The following is a 19,693-nucleotide window of genomic DNA, read 5'->3' as shown; positions in this document are numbered from 1 at the left end:
AATTATATCTCTCTAAATATATTTGGAAATATACTTGCAAATGCTTTTGGAAAGGTGGGTCATGTAGACAATTTCAGAGGCTAGATTTCAGATTTCAGACCATCCTGTGAGAAACAGGCAGCCCTTTAGGGCTTCTGAGCAAAGAAGTAATAGGACAAAGTGCTTTTTAGGAAGACTAACATGCCATCCATAAGAAGGATACACTGGCAGAGGAGAAAGACAAGAAATTTGGAGACAAAGTCACACACTCTTCCTTTCAACCAATATCTGCTGTATACCCAGTTTGTTTCCTTAATAAATACTGCTGGCGTGCCAGCTGTGGACAGGGCCTGCACTAGGCACTGAGCATTTTACAAAGGTGGACAAGAGAGTTCTGGCCCTCCCCACTTGGACTGGATATTCTGGTTCGGAAGGTGGGCAGTAGATGTATGCAGCTGACATGTGCCCTGAAAAAAAATAATGAGGAAGCGGAGAAGACCTGCTTTAGAGTGGAGGCCTAAGGCAGGAGGAGTCAGCCATGCCAAGCAGAGGGACTGGCAGTTCTGGAGAAAGAACAGCATGTGCAGATGCCCTGTGGCCACAGGGAAGCTTTCAGGCAGGGGAGAGCTCAGCCATGCATTTGGAAAGACAGGAAGGTTCCAGAAGGTGCCAAGTACTATTGGTCACCAGTAAGAGTCTGGGATTTTTTTTCTGAGAGCAGGCGGAAGCAAATCAGTGTTTGAGAACTATTGTTCAAGCTGCTGTCTGGCAGCAGATGAGAGGGTCAGGTGTTAGAAGCAGAGGGGCTTTTGTAGTCCTCCAGGCCATGCTTGGCTGACTCAGGAGTGAGGACTGGGAGCAGATGGCACCAGTGGAAATAAGAACAGGCCAGGCATGGTGGCTCATGCCTATAATTCCAGCACTTTGGGAGGCTGATGTGGGAGGATCACTTGAGCCCAGGAGTTCAAGACCAGCCTGAGCAACATGGTAAAACCCTGTCTCTACAAAGAAACTTTAAAATTAGCAGGGGTGGCTGGGCATGGTGGCTCACGCCTGTAATCCCAGCACTTTGGGAGGCCGAGGTGGGTGGATCATGAGGTCAGGAGTTCAAGACCAGCCTGGCCAACCCTGTCTTTACTAAGAATACAAAAATTAACCAGGCATGGTGGTGGGCACCTGTAACCCCAGCTATTTGGGAGGCTGAGAAAAGGGAATTGCTTGAACCTGGGAGGCAGAGGTTGCAGTGAGCCAAGATTGCACCACTGCACTTCAGCGTGGGCGACAGAGCAAGACTCCATCTCAAAAAAAGAAAAAACTAGCAGGGCATGGTAGCGTGTGGCTGTAGCTACTCGAAAGGCTGAGATGGGATGATTACTTGAGCCTGGGAGGTTGAGGCTGCAGTGAGCCAAAACTGTGCCACTCTACTCCAGCTTGGGTGATAGAGCAAGACTCTGTCTCTAAATAAATAAACAATGATGATAATAAAAAGAAGGAAGACCAACACAGGGAGTGCAGGCAGATCAGGACAAGAACTCAGTGTCTGCAGATGTAGAGAGCTGGACAACAAACCTCAAGGCCACGTTTTCCAGGTTCAGTGACCACATGGACGTCAGTGTCCTCACTGCAGATGCCTAAAGCATACCATTTCCTTTATCCCTTTCTCTTCCATCAGCAGCTGTGAACAAGAGAGGCCTGGCCTGGCCCCTCAAAAACCTTCAGAGGTCTTTTGGAATCTAGATAAATAACACTGGTTGAGCTTTTCCTATGTGCAACCTGCAAGGTCCTAATGTCCTAATGCAAGGTGCATTAGATGATGTTTTCTTATAACATGGCTCAAAGCAGCCCCTTGAGGGCACTCTTGTTATCACCTCTGTATCCCAGATGAGGAATCTGGAGCTCAGCAAGGTCACAGGGTTTACCCATGGCAGGATCTTGGTTAGAGCAGGGTAAGTCTCCGAAGCAATCAGTCTTGAACCACACTGCAGCCTTCCCTGACACGCGAATGTCCCAGAATAGTTTCAAGTCTCCCCTCCATCTCCAAGCCATTGCTCTAGGACTGACGAGCTGCCAACACTTACCTTTGCTGGAAGCGTCAGTCAGAGCCTCTGCCCTGTACCTACAGGGACTGAAGACTGCCATCTAGTGGCCATTGCCTTCCTTTTTCTTTTCCTGTTAAAAGAAAGGAAAACGGAGTTCCCACATAAAAGACAGGCCTGCATATTTATAGAATCACACCCTGTAAACAGGAAACTTCTCAGTCTTAGAGAAGGAGCCCAGCAACATAAACAGCATATTGCCAGTGAGTTCCCCCACCCATTCAACAAACATTTAAATACACTTACCCTTTCTCTCTCTCTCTCTCTCTCTCTCTCTCTCTCTCTCTCTCTCTCTCTCTCTCTCTCTCTCTCTCTCTCTCTCTCCCCCCCCCCCCCGGATGTAAGCCCCCTGGGACAAAAATTTCTTTTGTCTATATTGCTAATGAACCCGCAGACCTTGGAACAGTGACATTTGCATAGCAGACACGCAACAAATATTTATTGAATGTGGAATGAATGAATGCCTGATAATTACAGTATCTTTACTATATCCCAGGCACTTGGCATGCACATTTTCTCATTTAATCCTGATAACTCAAGAGGTAGAGATCATTAGATCATCCAGTCCTCAGATGCGGAGACTGAGGCACAGAGAGGATAGGAAGCTTGTCAGGTTTAGGGAGAACTGGCTTTGACCCAGGTTTTCTGACATTAGAGAGCATGTGTGTGACCACTGAGCATAGCACCTCCTATGCACATCCACTGCCAAGTTTTGTCTGTGGCATCCCCACCATTTAGACAAGTGGTAGAAGTATCTTCTTTCAAGAAAATCACTGGCTAGTTGCCTCCCATGTTCTGCCTTTTTGGAGTGGAAGGCTACCTTCCCAAAGTGTTGAGACAGAGGCCATCAATGAAGGGAATGCCACTAGATAACTCTGTGGCTGTGTGACTTCCAGTGTCCCTGAACCTCAGGTTCCTTGTTGGCAAAAGAGGAGACTGGGTTAGTACCCCAGCCTTCCCTTCCAACGTCATCATTCTACTGTTCCTGTGACTCTCGGAGCGGATGTGAGTAGAAGAGAGAGGACCACTTGTTGCTAGGCAACCAGCACCCACCTCACCCATGTTGCCATGGTGATGATGAAAGTTGGGCTGATGGGATTACCAGCTCCTGCTAATTGCATACGAGTGCTCAGGTCTCTGTCTCTTTCTTGCCTGCTTGCTTGCTCTGACTTTCTCATTCTTGGAACTGTAGAGAGATTTCCCCCTCTCCTCCATCTGCAGCCCCCCCTGAGGCAGCTCTGGTGCAATAGAAAGCAACTGGGAATGGAACCTGGCTGTGTCTCTGAATAGCTGTGTGACCTTGGGCAGGTTACCCAGCTTCTCTGAGCCTCTCTTCTCATTTGGAAAATGAAGGTGTTGGAATAGTGATCCCTGTCTAAGGTTCTTTCCAGCTCTCAAATCCTTTGATGTCTAGGGAGCATGTCAGGGGAGCAGACCACACAGTTACTAGGCAACCAGCAGGCACCCTGCCCAAGTTGCCTTGGTGACTGGATGCTGGAGGGGAGGGGAGTAGCTGCTGCAGCTAATTGCTTAATTATTTATGAGTGCCTCAAGTCCTCTTGTTGTTTTCGTTGCTAGGGGCTGTGGGGTCACCTTCTCTTCCTCTCTTCTGCCACCCCAAGTCGTCTGTGTTGCGTGTTATGCAGTGGGAGAGCACGTTGGTCCGGACCTCAAGCTACCCACGTTCTAGTCCCGCCTCTGTCATTTCCTAGAGCTGTGGCCTCGGGTAAGTCACCTCACCTCTCTGGGCCTCAGTTTCCTCATTTGTAAAGTGATGGGTTTGCTTAGATAATCCCTAAGTCCCCTTTCTTCCTTGAAATTCTAATTCCTGCCATACAGATCCCAGATGAGGGAAATTTTGCTAATATATTATCTTCTAAGAATGATTTTAAGAGGAATAAAAATAATTAAGTCTCTTACACATTTCAAACAGGAAGGGAATGTTGCACCCATTGTTCCCTCCTTAGCCATTTTGTCTTATCTCTTTTATTAATTGTAAGGTCATTTAAATTTTATCTATTCATATATACCGCCTACTTCCAAAATAAACTTAAGGGGTTCACAGTGTAAGGTGCATATATGCTATTAGGTCATTAAAATAGAAATAGGAATAAATATAAAAATAATGATGTTTCTTCATTGGCTAATATTGGTGTGGTGATTGTACACCAAATGTAATTATGAGCGGCCTGGAAGCCAAAGCAAAAAGAGAGAAAGGTATATAATTGCTACTCAGTAAAGAAAAACTGCCAGGCTCTTCCTAGTTCTAAATTCTGGAGGGATATTTTTCATGTGGTACACATTCCCTTTTATAGAAACTGCAGATAAAAATTCTTGAATAGCCCTTTTTTGCTGCAGTTACTGTTAAAGGACATAAGGAAGGAGCTAAACTTGACAGTTTGACTAGTTTTAATCATTAGAAAGCAAAACTTCCTCTCTACCCATGCCTTGGAATTTTATACAGATATGTCACTTAGTAAATATGAATTTTCAGAATCAACCATTATTTATAAATCAGCTATATATAAACTCATGTAACCACTTTGCAGAGCAATTTGGCAATATGTATCAGATTTTTAAATGCAGCCAACAATTCTTCTCCAAACTTATTCTGAGATTAGCTTGTGCAGATGAAGAAAGACATAAATATAAAAATACTTATGGTAGCATTATTTATATAAGAAAATGTCTAGAAACCACATAAATGTTGGAAACTAGTGAATTAAATTATATTACTTCTTTACAATGAATTACGTTGCAGCCCTTAAGATAGAGTATATCTATATGTTTTGAAGTAGAAAAATCTTTAAGGATATAATACTAAGTAGAATAAGAAGGTACAGAATTGGTATTAAATGCTTCTATTTCGATTATTAGAAAGATATAGATTTATAACTTATAAATCTAGATATATGCTTATATGTGCATACTTGTATTTTTCTGGAAGAAAACTGTTGCTAGCGGTTTTCTCTGGGAATGAAGATTGATCGTCTTGGGAGGGAGACCTATTATTCACAGCTTGTTTTTACCATGTGGACTTGTTAATCTTCCATGTAGAGAGGCAGGAGAGTCTGGCAGTTGAAAGTCTAGACTCTGGAGTCTATACCTATGTTCAAATCCCAGCTCTCCCACTTGCTAGCTCTGTGACCTTGGGGTTAACTTAATCTTATCTCTGTTCCTCATCTGTAAAATGAGTTAATCGTATCTTCCTCATTGATTTAAGAATTAAACGAGTTAGTAAGGGTAAAGTGCTCAGAACAGTTTAAACAATGCCATATACAATGTTTCTTGGAAAAATAAAAGGAGATATTAAGCAACAAGATAAATGCATCTAACCAAAAGCATTTTATAACATCTGCCATTCCTTCCAGCATTGTATGTTGTATAGAAGCTAACTTTAAACCAGGGGTTACAAAGAGCAGCCTTGTTTTTATTATTGTCATTTTATGTGACCTTGATTACCTTTCAGGGAGGGCATCTACTCTGGATTCATGACAGCCTATTATGATACGGTGAAGCCCCTGAACCCATCTTGTTTTGCAGCTCTTCCATCCCAGCGAATGCTCAAGTCATGAACAGAACACGTTAGGCCACAGAGGAACTATCTAGAAATGCAAGAGTAAAGACGATGTCCGTGCCAGTTGTGGCATGCATGTGTGTTCACATGCCTCATGCCTCAGCTTTTCTTTTGAAAAAGAAAGTGACAGAGAGCTGGGGAGGAGCTGTGTTAGGAGGGTCCCTCCTACTTTAGGCTCTGGAATCTCACAGCCAAAGAGACTTCCTGGGTGCTCAAGGGTACAGGAAGCAGAGCACTCTGTGTTCACAGCTGCTGGCTTTCCTCCTCCCCACTCGCTGCTGCTTTGGGGCAGATCTGGAGAACTTTGGCTGATTTGGGGAAACGTCCTCTGAAGTTGGCCACACTTTAAGCCAGGCTTGAGGCCCTCACTGTGGTCACAGGGTGGCTCTGGCGGATGGTCTGGGGGCTCCAGCCCCTTCAAATCAGCGGAGTTAAGTAGTATGTCCTCACCAAGAGGAATGCAAAGTCCATCTGCTCCAACCTCATGCCCCAGTCATGGTTCTCTTCTTTGTTCTTCTGTCTTGCCCTTTGTTCTGTACTTGCGGGCACTGGAGCCTCTTTATCCATTTGGCCATCGGTTCCCCTCTCCATCTATCTGTCACATCCAACTGTGCTTCCATCTGCCCTCCATCTCTCCTTCCCTCCTCCAGCCATCTGCCAGCCTTCCCTCCAACCTTCTGACTGCTGGTATGTCTGTCCATCCCTCCTTCCCTCGCACCACGTGGGTCTGGGGCTCCATCCCCTGGCCCATCCATCCCTCCATCTGTCCCTAGCCTGCTGCCCTTTTGCCTGGCTGCGGAGCCAGCCTGCAGACCGTTCCCCGGTCCCTCTCACCCCTGTGGGCCCTCTAGTCCGTCCCCGGCCGCCACTCCAGGCCGGGCCGTCGGACCCCAACACGGGGCGCACGCCTGTGCGGGATCGGCCCCCCAACCCCTCCGTGGCCCTGTCTTTGTTCTGCGGCCCTGGCCCGGCTGTGCCTCCCATGGCCCCTCTGCGCTGCTCCCAGGCCCTGAGGACAGTGGGCGGCGGGCCCGGGGCGGGGCGGGGCCCACGAGGCTGGGCGGGGCGGGGGCCGGGGGTGACTCAGCCGCGCTCGCCCCGCGGTCTGCGCGTCCGCCGGCCTCGCAGGCGGGGCGGAGAAAATGGCGCTGCCCCCGGCCGCCGCGCCCCCCGCCGGGCCCCGGGAGCCGCCGAGGTCTCGCGCCGCCGCCGCCGCCGTCCCGGAGCCGCCGCTCGGCCTGCAGCAGCTGTCAGCTCTGCGGCCCGAGCCGGGCGGGGTCCCGCTGCACTCGCCCTGGACCTTCTGGCTCGACAGGTGAGGGGGCCCCGGCCCCGCCGCCACCGCCACCGCCACTGCCGCTTTGTCTCGGCGCAGCCCTTCGCCCCAGCCCGGCCCCGCCGCGGCGCGGACCCCGGCCCCCAGCGCGTCCGCCCGCGCGCCCGGGACTCGCCCCGCCGGGTCGGAAGCCAGCTTCGGGCCGCGCCGGGCGGCTGTTCGGCTGCCTCGCCTCCGGGCCAGGAGCGGACAGCGCAGCCCCAAAAGTTTCGGCAACACTTCCCCGCCGCCCCCCCCCCCCACCCGGTTCCCTTCCGAGCGGAGCGCTGCGTGCCGGCTGGGCGGTAGGAGAGGGTGGGCAAGCCTGGGGTGGCCGCGTCCCCGCTGCAGGGAGAGGGCTGTCCTGCTTACCCCGCGGGGCGCCTGGGAGCTCAGGACAAGACCTCAGCAGTGACAGCGCTCGGAAAAGTTGCCCATCCCTTGGGAGGTGTGCAGTGGTGCAATAATTACTACTCGGCGAGCGCCCACACCCCATGCCCTGCCGCTGCTGCCGTGGACTCCTCTTCCCAGTTCTTCCTCATCCACTGGGCAGGTATTTCCCGAACACCTACAGTGGAGCCACGCACCTGCTACGCGCTGGAGATTCGGTAGTGAGCATCACCTCACCTTGTCAGGAAGGGGGAGAATTTTGGCTTTCTCAGGGGACAACCCAGGTGTCCTGTTCCCAGAAAGGCCCCCTGACTACCGTAGCTAGAATAGAAACGTTGCTCCATCGTTTTGTATTCTCCTGCCCTGCCTTCTTTTTCTTCTTAATGCTTAATGCAGCCGGAATCTATTATAGATGAATTTGTTTACTTTCTGTCTCCCTAGCTCCTCAACACCTCCCTCAGTTAAGGATAAAAGAACAGTGGCTTTTTGTTTTTGGACATTTTGGACCTAGAACTGTGCCTGGCCCCTAGTAAGAACACCAGAAATCGTTGACAAATGAATAGATGGATGAATGCAAAGCCCCGTCTTAGTATCTGTCCCTGCAGTAGGTGCCCAGTGATGACACCTCAAGGTTGTCCCAAGAGCATTTGGAAATTTTGATGAAACCGTGTCTCATCTGGCTAAGTGATAGGAGGAAATGTGTGACAGTGTTCTGAAAAGTTTGCTTAGTACACACAAACCTGGTTTTAAAAGGCCTTGCATAAAACGCAAGATTGTTTTAAAAAGCGGTATTCATCTTTTTTGGTGAAGACAAGCTCATCCTTTTTGGATTCTTATAGTACTCGTCTATAAAAATTGTCATTTGCTCCTGTTTTCTTTGCCGGAGGCTAAAAAATGTTGGTGGTGGGGGAGATGGAGTGAGTCTCCTTCTTTTAAAACATTTTCACTTTCATTATGGGATGCTAAGAGAGCATTATACTGTCATAATGAGAGTGGTTTTGGCAGACCTTAGAATGAGATCATGTGTCTGTTTGCATAGGTGGTTGCGACTGTGCTATTGATACCTGGTCAGTTTTTAAGGTGTTAAACCTGGACTTGTGTTCTAAATTGTGGATACTCCTGACTGGTGGAAACAGTATCAAGAGAGTTTCTTTTTAAACAGGTCTAAAATTAGTTTACAGTGGTCTAATATGTCAATACTACAAATAACACAATCTTTTACAACCAGTAGTTTAAGATTACAGTAACTTTAGTGAAAACACAAACTATATTTTACTATTGATTTACACATTTTTGTTCTCTGAAGGTCAATCATCAGATGAAATACATTATTGCCACAGTGTCCAGATCTTTAACAGAATGGCCATATTAATTTAGAAATTATAATGAGTTCCAATATTGTACATATGAATTCGTTTTGCCTGATCAATCATCTCATAATTTTTATTGAACTTTTTCTACTGCTCTGGGAATCCATTACCTTTATATAGGACACCCCCCCCCTCCCCGTTGGGGTTATGAAGACCTCGAGTTCTAGAAGTTCATTAGTAACTCTCCCCTCAGGTAAACATTCTAGAGACTGATCAGGTTCTCAGGAGAGCCCTCCAAGGCAGCCTTCCCTGCAGCATAGCCAATGTCTCCCCACCAAGATGACATCAGTTTTTAAGTTCCATAGCACCCAAAGACCTCTTGCTACTTAAAACTCCCCTTTGGTGACCTACCTCCTGGCCTGTCCTACCTTCCAGCCTGCTGTGTGCTGATGAGCAAGCCACCTAGCTGCCCCAAGCTTCAATTTCATTGTAAAATGGGATAGTCCTAGGATATCTTTCACAGGGCTGTTCTGAGGATTAAATGAGAGCCATGATGAGCAACACCTAACAGGTGCCTCCTGTCATAAGGAGCTTCCTAAGTGTAAACTACTAACATTGTCATTACCATGTTCTCTAGCTGCCAACCCCTCCTCACACCCACACCCCCCAGGAACAGTCTCTGGAGCAGCTTGTCTGAATTCTGTGTTAGGAAGCCAGAAACCTAAATTGATTCCCCACAGTGGATGAATTGCAATACTCCTCGGTAAAGTTATTAGTATTTTTAATAGTCAACTCCAGTAAGTCCTTATTTGGTTAAAAAATTAGACCGTATGGCTAAGGATTTCAGCATTTGAGGAAGGTAATTTTAGATGGGGGGTATAGGATGAAGAGTTTTTCTCCCCTTTTCTGGACATTTAAAACTATCCTGTCTTGATTCTTGGAAGCCACTCTGGGTTATGTGTCTCTAACTGCTTCCTTTTGATCTTATGGTGACCCTCTTCCCTCTGAGTTTTTTTGCACAAGACTCAGTCCTCACTTCCCAGTGCCATTTACACCAGGGATCTCATCCAGTCACAGTGCTTTTAGGTCCACCTGAATTCTGATGACTCCCAAAACCTTACATTCATATATCCAGTGCTTCTTCCCCTTTGCCTCCATGCATATCTAATATAATATACAATCAGACTCAGTGTGTGCTGAACCACCTCCTCAACTGCTTTCCCAAAGTTGCCTCCTTCCATCTGTATCTCAGATAAGAGCAGTTAAGAGCAAGCCTATCCTTCCTGTTGCCCTAAAAATCTAGGAGTAACCACCTCCCTCCCCTGCCTCCAGAGCAAAAGCCAAAGGGCTTACAGTAACCCATAAAGCTTTGCAGCCCTTCCTGCCCCACCCATGACCCTATTCCTCCTTGTCACTCTTCCTCCTGCGATACCCTTCCGCTCATCAGTCCCCTTACTCTTTCTCCATCATCCCAAGCAGAGACCTTAGCCACTGATGCGCCCTACTGCTTGGAGTGTTCTCTCCTCCATCAGTGCTTGCCCTCCTCTTGCCTAACCTTCAGGCTTCTGCTCACATGTCAGCTTCTCAGACCTTCCGTATTAGTCCGTTCTCACACTGCTACAAAGAAATACCTAAGACTGGGTAACTTACAAAGGAAAGAAGTTTAATTGATTCACAATTCCACATTACTGTGGAAGCCTCAGGAAACTTAGAATCATCATAGAAGGCAAAGGAGAAGCAGGCATCTTCGCAGGGCAGCAGGACCAAGTGAGTGCCAGCAGGGAAAATGCCAGATGCTTATAAAACCATCAGATCTCATGAGACTCACTCACTGTCATGAGAATGGCATGGGGAAACCACCCCCATAATCCAGTTACCTCCACCTGTTCCTGCCGTTGACATACATGGGGATAACGGAGATTATAATTCAAAATGAGATTTTGGGTGGAGACACAGCAAAACCATATTATGACCCTGACCACTGTTATGAAATGGCACAAGCATCCTGACACACACACCCCGCGCCCCTGACCCTGTTTTACTTTCCCCATATCATGACCACCACTGGCTGGTCTTCTCCCAGTAGGATGTAAACTTCATGATGGTAGAGTTCTCATCCCGGATGCCTTGTCCTTCACTCCTGGGTTGGAACCTAGCGCAAGCCAGCCTGCACTGAATACCAGGATGTTGTTGAATTCCACCTGCAGTGACTTTACCTTCTCCTGTGGTGGCTCCATTACTCTGCTTATCATTTGCAAATCTCCATCTCCAGCCTTTAGCTCTGTTCTGAGTTCTGGACTCACGTCTGAAAGCTGGGGAAGTTCACAGCACTTCAAATGCAGTACTGATTCTTCAGTGATTGAGCTGATTTCTCTCCTTTCTCTTTCTTTTCTGCTGACCACGTGTTGGTTAACCATCCCACCATACTTCCAGTTTTTCAGAATTGGAATTTCCATTTGATTCTTGAATCTTCTTTCTCTCAAGCATCCTACTCCATCCAGTTCTGTACTTCATACTGTTAACTCCCCTAGGAAAACTTGCTCCAAGTCTAAGCCATTTTCTTCTCTGTGTCCTCTCTTTGCAGGTTCTGGTTATGTGTAGTTCCAGTTATGCCCTAGCCTGCTCTTAGCTTCCTGCCTGCTCCCAAGCTCTGCTCCTCTCCAGTGATCCCCCACCTGAGCTGGCATGGTTAGCCTTCCAAACGTATGTCTTATTTTGTCATTCCAAAATTCCTTCTCCCTGCTCCCCTCCATAGCAGCGGAGTTTTGCTTTGTGTCTCTTACCACCTAAGAGGGCCTCTGTTGTAAGGTTGTGTGATCCACACAGTGGAGATTCTGGATCTCTACCACTGCTTCCACCAGAGCAGCTTTGAGAGGTGGTGGTAGGGTGATTTGTTTTTAGAAATGGGCCCCTTTAGGCTGGGTGTGATGGTTCATGCCTGCAATCCCAGCACTTTAGGAGGCTAAGGAGGGAGGATCTCTTGAGACCAGGAGTTTGAGCCTAGGCAACAAAGCAGTACCTTGTCTCTATTTAAAAAAAAAAAAATTAGCCAGATATGGTGGCAAGAGCCTGTAGTCCCAGCTACTTGGGAGGCTGAGGCTGAGGCTTGAGCCTAGGAGTTTCTTTGAGCCTAAATTTGAGGATGCAGGGAGCTATGAATGCACCACTACACTCCAGCCTAGTTGACAGAGTGAGAACCGGTCTCTACAAATACATACATATGTATGTATATAAAAGGACCCTTTTAGTTTCAATAAAAGATTCTCTTCCTTTTTTCTAAAGGAAAACTATGGACTTACAGATTATGGTATAAATTCATGTATTGCTTTTTTAAATTGGAATCTACCTCTTATAAGATATGAATATATATAAATGTGTGTGTGTATTATTATTTTTTTTTTTGAGAAGGCTCTCTGTTGCCCAGGCCGGAGTGTGATGGCGCAATCATGGCTCACTGCAGTTTCTTCCTCCTGGGCTCAAGCAGTCCTTCCACTTCAGCCTCCCAAGTAGCTGGGACAACAGGCATGTGCCACCACACCCAGCTAATTTTTGTATTTTTTGTAGAAACAGGGTCTCACTATGTTGCCCAGGCTGGTCTTGAACACCTGGGCTCAAGGGGTTCTCCCACCTCAGCCTCCCAAAGTGCTGGGATTAGAGGTGTCCGGCCAAAACCCACCTCTTCTTTAACTTTTATCACCTGCCACTTCCCAACTGTGCAACACCAGTCTGTCCACTCTTCCTGGTCACATCAGACTACTGGCCTTGTCCTTGGATAGATCTAACTGCTTCATGTCTGTGACTCCAGGGAATGCACATTACAGCTCCTGGTACAAAATAGGTGCTCAAAAAGTATTTGCAGACTTTTATTTTTTATCAGAAAGGTGAGCCATCATATACATCTGTCACCAACCCCAACCAATCATGGTTTAGCTCCACCAAGCCTGTGTTTCCCAAAGTGTATTCCCTCATCCACCCATCAGAATCACCTGGCTGTGCTTGTTACAATACAGGCTCCCCACCCTCCCCCAGACCTACTTATTCAGACCTCTGGGATAGGAGGTAGATTTGTAATAAATGCTGTAGATATCCAGATTTGAGAGTTACTGCTGTATGTATTGATCATATCAATTGAGCATATTATTTACCAGTCACCGTTCCAGGTTATAAGATTGCAAAGATGACCATACCTTGGGTCTTGCCCTCACAGGAGGGATGTCGCACGTGCTGAATGTTTCAGTAGTATCGACGAAGAATTCTGAGAGATGTTGAGTTCTAGAAGGACCCATCTAAAGGGTGCAGTACTTCAAAATACATTCCACTGGTGTTGTCCATAATAACAAATCTGATATGAGAAGGTAGGGCTGAGCTTGACAAACGTGACCCCAAAATTACCCTTATTTGTAGAGTGCCTACTGGGACTAGACTGGGGTGGAGACTGTATGGAAGGGCCATGACTGGCTGGGAGAGAGTGACTGGCATCTGAAATTTGCTTGTCTTTTTTCCCACTCTTGCCCTCCTGAACCCATAAACTCTAAATGGCTCAGGATTTTAATTTTTGTAAGGGGTGAAGTTCCCCTGAGAACATCTGGCAGGGCAAGGCTCTGACATAGGGTACTTCCATCCTTCCACCTCAGGTCACTGGTTGCTTCTTGCAGAAAGGTATGAGGGCCTTAAACATCCTCACTCAGAAACATTTCTGGTCCTTACCTGGTACTAGCTGCTCAAAAACACTTCTGCTTTTAATATTACAGAGATCATTTACTTTCTTCCAAACCCAGGGAACGTGGCAACAGTTTAGTAATCTGGCATGCGGATAGTTCAAAACTTGGTCTTTCTTCATTTCGTTGTCAACTCGAACACTGCTGTACTTCTCTACTCATCCTACATGTACTAAAGGATTAATATATCTCAAGATGAAAGGATCCCCACTTGCTACTGTCAAAGAGCTGTAAGATAGACTAGGAGTGACCACAGGAAAGCAGGAAGAAATCAAAATCAAATAAACATGCAGAAATAAAACCTTTAAATGGTGTAGATATTTTCAGTAGATGCATTATTAACTGTCAGTAATAGGGCCTGGACCATTTTTGTATGCGACTTGATCAGACAGGAAGCTGCTGTAGCCGCAAGCCACAGATCTATCTAAAAGTGATTAAAATGAAATCATCTTTAATGGAGTGAATGGCATATGTGGAGGGGCATACTCAATCATGTAACTGGGCTGTGCAGATTTTCCCTCTGACAGCTGAGCCCGATGTTATAAATCTAAGAGGAAGACTGGCATTTTGGAGATGTGGCTCTGCCTTTTAAGTCTTCCTCTTTAAAGTGGGTTTTCTTGTCTGAAACAAAATTATCTCTCACATAAGATGGAATATTGTCATCGTTGGTTTTTTTCAGCAAACATTTATTGTGCCTGTGTATTGGGCATATGTATCCAGTAATTGGATGTACTGTACTGTATAATGTTTCAGACATCTTTTCCCACTTTAACTTGTTAATATGAACTTGCGATTTACTCCTTTGTGTTAAGCTCTGGACTGGATACTGTACATAATTATCCACAATATTCTCACAGTATTTAATTAGGCTATATCAGCAACATTTTACAGATGAGAAAATTGGGGCCCAGAGAAGTAACTTGCCTCAGGTCACACAGCAATATAGGACAGAAACGGGATTTGAATTAGGACTGTATGACTACAGGTCCTGGTGTCCCTGACCCCCACTGCACACTGCTTTCCTGTTAACATTAGCACGGATGGGACACGATTCTCCCATATCTTATATTCTAAAATATCGGAGCCGGACAGGACTTAAGAGGTTATCTGGGTCTACCACTTAATTTTACAAATAAGGAAACCAAGAGCCAGTTTCATGGGAGATGATTAAGCCAAGGACTCCCTGCTTCAGAATTTGCTGAGGTAAGAAGAGAGCCCTTTCCTGAAGACCCATATTTAAGTGCTTTTACAGAACTATCCTTCACATTTAAGGATAACCTCTTCTTCATGTCTTTGGGTGTTGACAAATGCATTTGTGACAGTGGTGATTGTTACATTTGTCTTGTGATGCTGTCGTTTATTAGAGTTTACTTTCCAAGCTAGCATTTCTTATGGTGACTTGATTTAGATGATATAGGCCAGCATGTCTCAAATCTTAATGTACATACAAATCACCTAGGGTTTAGCAGGTCTCATGGGGACCTGGAGACAGCCGCTCTAACAAGCTCCCAGGTGATGCCACCCATTGCCTGGTTGCACTTTGAGTGGCAAAGATGCAGGCAGGATTTGAAGAAACCTTTTCAGCTTCTTTGCTTTGTAAGAAGCATCTCTAGGTATACATATGAATCTTAAGTTGTTCTATGGCCTGATAAAAGGTAGCCAGGTAATATTTAAGATAATTTCTTTAGGTATTTACAGAGGCCTCTGTCCCCATGAACTTTCTTAATGAGCTTAGGCTGTAGCAATTACATCTTTAAAGGTGGGGTTTAATGGGGAAGGCATATTTGGAAAGTCTGAATGGAGGATTGTAAGCTACAGGACAGCTGGGGCCATGTTTGGTGCAGAACGTGATTATGATAGTGCCAGACCAAATGTTGTTCATGCAGGAGCTGTTTGAACTAAAGACTAAGGGCATGGTTGTCAGGTAGCCTTTGGTTCAAGTCCCAGATCTCCCACTAACCGATGGTGTATATTTGGGCAAGTTACCTTATCACCTTCAGACTTAATTTGCCTATTTTTAAAGTGAGATTGCAACTATTATTTACCTGAGGTGTTTTGATGAAGATAAAAGGAGCTCGTGTATGCATGTACAACATGATATGTGGTCTTTCAATTATCGGGGTCTCAGCATTTCTAGAATAAGAAACAGGATAAAATGCTTTCAAGCACTTTACTTTTTCCTGAATTGTGTTATTTGTATTACATTTTGGGGTGTCTTTATTGCCAGGGATTCTAGTGGCATCTAGCCTTCTCCTGCATCTCTACTTCTGTGCCTTGCCAGCAGCATTGCTAGATGTATGGTGGGGAAGCAGGAATGGCAGGCAGGAAGAGTAGGGGGGCCCAAGGAGGGATCTGACACGAGAGGCACTATGGGATGCTGTGCTGACCATGACTGCTCAGTTATTACTAGGAATCAGCCTAGTTTAAAGGGAAGGTCATGGGCCTTAAAGCCAGATAGACCAGAAGAAAAACCCAGACCTGCTCCTGAAAAACAAGTTCACTGAGCCTCAGTTTCCTAATCTGTGAAGTGGGGATAATGAAACCAACCTGATGGGATCGCTGTAAGAATTAGAGATAATATCTGCAAAACTATTTCATGTAATACATGCTTAATAAAAGGAAGAAATTATTACATTAATATTATTAAAGAGGAAACTCCTGATGGAACAATACAAATTCATTAACCTCATCCATCGAGGGGGGCATTTATTGTTTCACTGCTGTGTTCTCAACTCTAGTTGTATGTGGGAGGGCGGTGTATGATTCAGAAAATTCTGAACCAGGGTCCTGATTCCTGGGTTCTGTGATTTTCCATAGCTCTGGCTTCATCTTCTACTAGGAATGGTCATTATTAGCATGTATGTTCCTCTCTCAGCTTTCTTTCCCATCTTCTATGTCCCAGGAGAATAAAAAGACGATATGAACATTGTTTCTTTGCCTTTGGGAGCCTGGGGAATTTCCGAGAGGAGGGATGTTGGTTCTAAAACATAAACTCTCTGGGAAAATGTCTTTTCCTAGAATGATCATCATTGTATCTTCGGCAGCCGTAAGAGGTGTATAAAACATTTTTGTTGATTGAATACATTTTAAATCCCCTGAGACTCTTTGTTACATGTTGCCAGCAGGGTGCGAGGGCACCGTGGACATCCTGGCTGGGGCAATTATTCTCTGTTGTGAGGGCTGTCCCGTATATTGTGGGATGTTCAGCTGGCTTCCACCCACCACATGCCAGCAGCACATCCTCAGTTGTGACAACAAAAATGTCTTTAGATATTGCCAAATCTCTTCTGGGGAGCAACATCACCTTCAGTCAGATGAGCACTTCTGGTCCGCAGGGACAGGGTTGGGACTAGGGTTCTGCTGGGAAGGGAAGGTTTATAACATGAATGAAAGATAAAGATTTTTAAAGCTATGAGCATATACTGTATATGTGATACCAATGAATGTTTCCTTTCTTGACACGCGTTACAAACATTTACCTTCAGTTGCTACAAGTGTCTACTGGGGTGACAGGGAAGAGGGGTGTGACTGCCGGCTGCCAAAGCTGCCGCATTGCCGTGAACAGCTTGCACTGCTACTTTAAGAAACAGTAACTGTAGATGATACAGCTGCGGTTCAATTTTGAATCAGCAAGTTCCGAACAGACCGAACCTGTTTACAGGGCAGATCGTTTAAAAATCTCAGGTTATTTGCTCTTTTGAAATTGATTCAGTGGATATGGCCCAATTTTGCTTGTTAAGCAAGTATGAAGTTCAGGTGTGAGGTTTAGGCACACTGGTGTTTTTCAGTGACTGTTGGAATCAGATTTGGCTCACAAACGGACGCCATGCCTTCTGCTGGCCAGCCAAGCCAACTACTTACTACCGTCAGTACTTCCGACAACCCTGTTTTGCCCCTTTGAACCCTGAATATTCAGAAAGGTGCCCAGCAGCTGGAAGGAATCTTTAAGAGCATAGAATCACCCTCCTCCATGAAGAAATTAGGAAACTGAGTTTCCATGGAGTCTGACATTCTCCTTTCTTTCTTTCTTTTTAATATTTATATTTATTTTTATTTTTGAGATGGAGTTTTGCCCTTGTTGCCCAGGATGAAGTGCAATGATGCGATTTTGGCTCACTCTAACCTCCGTCTCCCAGGTTCAAGCGATTCTCCTACCTCAGTCTCCTGAGTAGCTGGGATTACAGGTGCACACCACCATGCCCAGCTAATTTTTTGTATTTTTAGTAGAGACGGGGTTTTGTCATGGTGGCCAGGCTGGTCTCAAACTCCTGACCTCAGGTAATCCACCTGCCTTGGCCTCCCAAAGTACAGGGATTAATAGGCATGAGCCACCACACCCGGCCCATATCTCCTTTCAAATCCCAATGCATCAGTATCATCAGGTGTTAGTCTGTTAAAATAGAGCTGTTGTCGAGTGTGATCCTTTTGGTTTTTGTGAAGATCTTCCCTACCCTGCTCCACTGGAAAAACTATTTTAATATTGTTTCTTCTCAGAATATTATATAGATACAGTCTTGCATTGAAAATGCTGTTCAGGCCCAGAGGTTGTGGCCCACTTCTGTAGTCTCAGCACTTTGGGGGGCTAAGACAGTGGGATCACTTGAGGCCAAGAGTCTGAGACCAGCCTGGGCAACATCATGAGACCCTGCCTCTACAAAGAAAAAATACAATAATTAGCTGGCTGTGGTGGCATGCACCTGTAGTCTCAGCTGGGAGGCTGAGGCAGAAGGTTTGCCTGAGCCCAAGAGACCGAGAGAATACATTGAGCTATGATTGTGCCACTGCACTCCAGCCTGGGCAACAAGAGTGAGACCTTGTCCCCCCCCCCCCCAAAAAAAATGGGATTCAGCAAAAATGGTGGCCTTGCTGAGAACATACCAAGATAGTCAACTGTAAAACTCCATTTAAAAATGCAAGTATATACATGGCTTGGATGTGCAGCTGAGCAGTGAGGGGTGAAAAGCAGGAAATCACAGATGGGTCATCTGTATTCAAATCACATATCTGTGGCCATGGGCAAGTTCCCAGACCTCTCTAGGCACCAGCCTACTCACCTGTAAAATGATGATAAATAACATTGACAGCTGCATAAACAGAGTTGCAGGGATTCAGTACTGCAATGGAGGTCAGAGGCTCAACACACTGGCAAGAATTCGGCGCAGTAACTACAAGTTAGTTGTTGACACTGTTGTGTTACACTAATAAGCACTTCCTAGTTGTTATTTGATTCTAGAGTCTTTTTAGAGCTTCTAGAATCATGATTTCTTCAATAAACCTGGATAATGAAACTGAGGGGACCTACATAACTTTGTACCATTACCTCTTGCAATGGAATACGGGTAAAAGACCAGACTGTGGAGACACAGGCATTTAAAAAGAACCGTGTATAACAAATGCTCATCAGTAATTTTTTTGTCTAGGTTAAATGGTATTATCTTCACATTGTGTTTGCTTAAAATTGATACCATACTGTATGAAGCAAACATTCAAATCATACTCATTCCAAGCCATTTTAAATTGAAGTAAAGATTAGTTAACAAGTTTTTGAAATATACAGTTTTTTGAATGAAAAGAATGCAAAGTATATTTCCTTTTTTGGGCCCTAGAATCCCACCACACACACACACACACACACACACACACACACACACAAGCACACACACGCACACACACACAGGGAAGAACCTTTGTGTTTACTCTCCTAGTTTAAGATTTTTTTAAGTTGTTTCCCTCATTTAAAAAATAAAGTTGAAGACGTACACACCTACATTAAATAAATTAATATCTATCCAATTCAATACTTCAGTAACTACAGCCCAGTCAATCCACATGAACTGATGTATTTCATCAGGGGCCCAGGCATGAACTGTCATTAGCAAGATATTGATTGAGTGTTCATTCTTTGCCACACTCTTCGACATAGTTATTTTAGGCTTAAAGTCTGACAACAACAAAATGCACATGGTGGTTAATGTGGATTTGCTTTTCTAAAAACAGTGTCCAGCAAATTTAGTTGTAAATTCAGTGCTTTACAGTGGATTTCTTTATTGCGCTGCACCTGCCCAGTGGAAGTCCCTTGTTTTCCCTCAAACTAGTCTGTGATTGTGCTTCCTTAGTGACCTTCTGATAAGGAAGCTGTATTGAGAAATGCATTTTTTTGTTTTTTCCAGACAGAGCCTCGCTCTGTCACCCAGGCTGGAGTAGAGTGCAGTGGCCCAACCTTGCGTTCAGGCGATTCTAGTGCCTCAGCCTCCCAAGTAGCAGGGACTACAGGCAAGCACCACTGCTTCTGGCTCATTTTTGTATTA

At 45.5% G+C, this 19,693-nt stretch overlaps 1 protein-coding gene across 2 annotated transcripts in view; it reads left to right on the top strand.

Moving 5' to 3' along the window:
* Nucleotides 1-19,693, top strand: part of EIF4E3 (eukaryotic translation initiation factor 4E family member 3) — a 73,924-nt gene that overhangs the window by 23,078 nt on the left and 31,153 nt on the right. Inside the window, exon 1 of one of the 2 annotated variants that reach the window (XM_035274652.3) lies at nt 6,760-6,967. The exons of the other annotated variant lie outside the window; for it this stretch is intronic. Coding sequence (XP_035130543.1) covers nt 6,795-6,967 — 173 coding nt within the window. The 5' untranslated portion in view covers nt 6,760-6,794. Of the gene's footprint in view, nt 1-6,759; nt 6,968-19,693 lie in introns of those variants that run through there. 2 annotated transcript variants of the gene reach the window in all.

Source organism: Callithrix jacchus, chromosome 15, assembly GCF_049354715.1.
Source record: "Callithrix jacchus isolate 240 chromosome 15, calJac240_pri, whole genome shotgun sequence".
Lineage (NCBI taxonomy): Eukaryota > Metazoa > Chordata > Mammalia > Primates > Cebidae > Callithrix > Callithrix jacchus.
Note: the sequence above shows the minus strand (reverse complement) of the source record. Positions and strands in the feature narration are given on the sequence as shown.